The sequence below is a fragment of the Sorex fumeus genome, unplaced genomic scaffold (genome assembly GCF_029834395.1).
Source record: "Sorex fumeus unplaced genomic scaffold, SorFum_2.1 ptg000129l, whole genome shotgun sequence".
NCBI lineage: Eukaryota > Metazoa > Chordata > Mammalia > Eulipotyphla > Soricidae > Sorex > Sorex fumeus.
Genome location: NW_026606186.1, coordinates 8,281,325 through 8,285,113, shown reverse-complemented (window position 1 = coordinate 8,285,113; position 3,789 = coordinate 8,281,325). Strand labels below are relative to the sequence as shown.

General features: G+C 39.1%; 1 protein-coding gene across 1 annotated transcript; it reads right to left on the bottom strand.

Annotated features, from left to right (window-relative positions):
- Positions 1–2,641: 2,641 nt before the first annotated feature.
- LOC130045742 (olfactory receptor 1J4-like) lies at positions 2,642–3,589 on the bottom strand. The gene has a single exon (XM_056138578.1). The coding sequence runs from the start codon at positions 3,587–3,589 to the stop codon at positions 2,642–2,644; it is 948 nt and encodes a 315-aa protein (XP_055994553.1).
- Between the last annotated feature and the right edge of the window lie 200 nt (positions 3,590–3,789).

Genomic DNA, 3,789 nt, shown 5'->3' with positions numbered 1-3,789 from the left:
TCTCTTGATTCTATACTGTGCTGAAAGTTTATCTTATGAGTATAGTTTCTTTTGCTTTCTTTCATTATTTACTTTGTAGATCTTCCTTTACTTTTACCTAGTTATGATTTTTTCTAGAACTGTTGTTTGTTTGTTATAAATAGCATATATCTGACCTAACTAACTTGCTCTCTCTTTCTCCACCCCCCCCCCGCCCCCGCCCCTCTCCCCCCTACACACACACACACCTCCAACTCTCAGGTTTTAGCAATCCAAGCTATGGTAAGGACTTATTCTGGGCTCTGTGTTTTGAGATAAATTCAGGTAGTTGTTGGGATTGCCTGGGGCGATAGCACTGCGGGTAGGGTGTTTGCCTTGCATGCGGCAGACCTGGATTTGATTCCTCCGTCATTCTTGGAGAGTCCGGCAATCTACTGAGAGTATCCCGCCTGCATGGCAGAGCCTGGCAAGCTCCCCGTGGCATATTCGATATGCCAAAAACAGCAACAACAAGTCTCCAATGGAGATGATATGGTGCCCGCTTGAGCAAATCGGTGAACAACGGAATGACAGTGCTACAGTGCCACAGTGAAGTTCTTGGGATACTGTAGGGTGGCTGGACTGAAAGCCAGGTTAGAGGCATGTTAAGCAAGTTCTCCACTCACTGTAATTTCTCTGGTCCAAAAGAAGACCTTTAAAATTGAGTGGTTTTGTGATCATTGTTAGTTTTAAGAGCTCTTTTAATGGTCTAAGTTTTTGAAATGTTATAAATGTGTTGCTTAATTAATTTTTCAATTCTCTATGTTCACTCTAGACTATTTGTATCTTTATATTAAATAGGTTACTATTATGTATGTGGTCATTACTCATTATTGACCCTCATACATCCCTCAAAAACTTGGCTTCATTTAATATTTCAGCTTTTTTTGGTTTTTAACAGCCCAGAGAGGCCTTGTTAACCCTGAATCATAATATAACCTTCACTCACACTTGTGTCAACTTGCATACTCCAGTGTGATGGATTTGGAAAGGGTATCCCTATTAATATTTGATAGTGATGCAAGAAGAGACAACACCTTTTATTTTAAAGAGTTAGACTGAAAGTAAAAACCAGAAACAATTGGAAAGGAAAGGAAAAATCAAGTAGGAACACTGGAAATAATTGGACACCAAGAAAATGGAGCTCACTTTTTATCTACACATAAAGAAAAGAATATGTATGGTGTCTTTATGTGTATGAATATACTAAATATGTCAAGATTTTTTGGTGTGAATTCTTTTTTATATTTGAAAGTTACATATGCCTATTGTAGCACTGTAGCACTGTCGTCTCATCGATTGGGTTGAGCGGGCACCAGTAACGACTCCATTGTGAGATTTGTTGTTACTGTTTTTGGCACATTACATATGCCATGGGGAGCTTGCTAGGCTCTGCTGTGTGTGCAGAATACTGTCAGTAGCTTGCTGGGCTCTCCGATAGGGATGGAAGACTCAAACCCGAGTCGGCCGTGTGCAAGGCAAATGCCCTATCACTTCAACACAAAAAATCAAAATGAATGTAATTTATACAGATATGTATACATGTCACCATAACCTTTCCAATCATAAAATTTTAGTTTGTTATAATTCCTTCATCATTCATTTCCATACGGTTGTGTCAAGGCATGAACAAAGTGCATAAACTTAAAATGCATATCATGTTCAAATTCTGCACGTGTATAGATCCATTGTAACAGCCCCCTGGATCAAGACGGAGAATAGTTTAGAGCCCCTATTGAAAACTAATTTCAGAGATGGGGTGGGAGTGGTGGGACCATTGGTGGTGCAATATGGGCACTGGTGGAGCGATGGATACTCGATCACTGTATGACTGAAACACAAGCATGAAAGTTTGTAAGTCTGTAACTGTAGCTCACAGTGATTCACTAATAAAAATTTGAAACAAAAAACTAATTTCAAAGAAATAATTGAAATATTATAGAGACAGAAACTTTTCAAAATTACATCATTCACCATATTTAAGAAGAGAAACAAATTCATTTAACCCATGCATTTATTATGGGGGTCACCTCCAATAATTCTGGGAGCAGGAGAGTGCCAGTTATTTTTCACTGGAGATGAGCCTGACCATAAACTGCTCTCCATGGCAATGCAGAGGTTCTCAGAACTGGTATGAGTCCATACTTAAGAGGAAAGGAAAAGCAATCATTAAAGATTTATAATAGAAATCACAAAATAGAGAGATGGAAAACCTGATGTATGCAAGTCTTTCTTTCTTTGACATTCTCTTTACCTGCTTTCTTTCCTTGATATTGAAAATATGAAGAGAGAAAGGCTGGCTTCTCTTGTCGCTGGTGGATACAGAGACATTCTTCTTCCATTCCTGAAATTGGTTCTTAATCACTCTCCCATTCACAACTTCTAGACATATTTAAATAAGGCATCACAGACTTTTAACTATTGGTAAGAAGATTTTAGAGTAACTGATAGTCAGTCTGGATAATAAAACCTGATGTATGTCAGCAGAGTGCGATATGGGAATTTCAAACTCTCTGAGGTTTGTGCGCAAAGAGTATCAGCTGAGCTCTCAGAATATCTATCCTTAGATTATAGTTTGAGTAATAGATTCCTTGTTCATTTGAATATTATTATCTCTTTTATTCTAAGTTGTTGACTTACAGAACATCACCTTAACAGCAAACAAGTTTAGTGCTTGTTTTATATCTCTGTTTCTCAGGCTGTAGATGAAAGGGTTCATCATGGGGGTGACTATCATATACATCACAGAAGCAGCTATTTCTTTAGCACTGGACATGGATGGCGAGGAGAATAAGTACACTTCTGCAATGGTCCCGTAGAATAAAGCTACAACTAGGAGATGGGAACCACAGGTAGAGAGGACTTTGAAGAATTTCTTAGCAGAAGGATTTTTTAGGACAGTGGCCCATATGCAGATATATGATCCCATGATAAAAGTGAATGGAATACCTACAATCATTCCTCCCTCAATGAATATGACCAGTGTATTGAGTGATGTATCTGAGCAGCTTACCTCCAGCACGGCAGTGAGTTCACAGAAGAAGTGGGGGATTGTAACATCACCACAGAAGGACACTTGGTTCAAGAGAAGAGCATTTATCAGAGAGTGTAAAAAACTGAGGAACATGCACCAAGCTACGAATGAGATGCATCGCTCCTCCCTCATGATCATTGTGTAGTGGAGTGGCTGACAGATGGCTACATACCTGTCATAGGCCATCACTGCAAGAATGATATTTTCAGTACAAGCAAAAAATATTAAAAAATATACCTGAGAAATGCACCCTGAATAAGAGATGGACTTCTGATTACTTTGCATGTCCTCCAACATTTTGGGCACCGTGACAGACGAGAAACACATATCATTGAAAGCCAGTACACTGAGGAAGAAGTACATGGGGGTGTGGAGACGAGAGTCTATCCTGATGAGCAGGACGATGAGCAGGTTCCCCAACACAGTGGTCAGGTATATGACCAGGAAGAGCATCAAGAACCAGCCCTGTTGTTCTGGTGGTACAGGGAGACCCTGGAGGAGGAATTCAGAAACTCTGGTCTCATTCTGTCTCTTCATGATGCTCCTCTTTCTTCTGGGAGTCAAAGAGAAGGAAATGTTCAGAACCTGAATAGCCATATTATAGTAACACAGTATTTATATGAAAGAGTAGTTATTTTTAATCTAGACTTTGTTCACAACTCACATGTATTTTTGCATGAATCACTATGTACCATTTAGGTTCTAATAATACATCAAATCTCCACAATTTATATGAT

Coding starts and splice junctions, on each gene's coding strand:
- LOC130045742 (XM_056138578.1), bottom strand. CDS start 3,589: ATGAAGAGACAGAATGAGACCAGAGTTTCTGAATTCCTCCTCCAGGGT.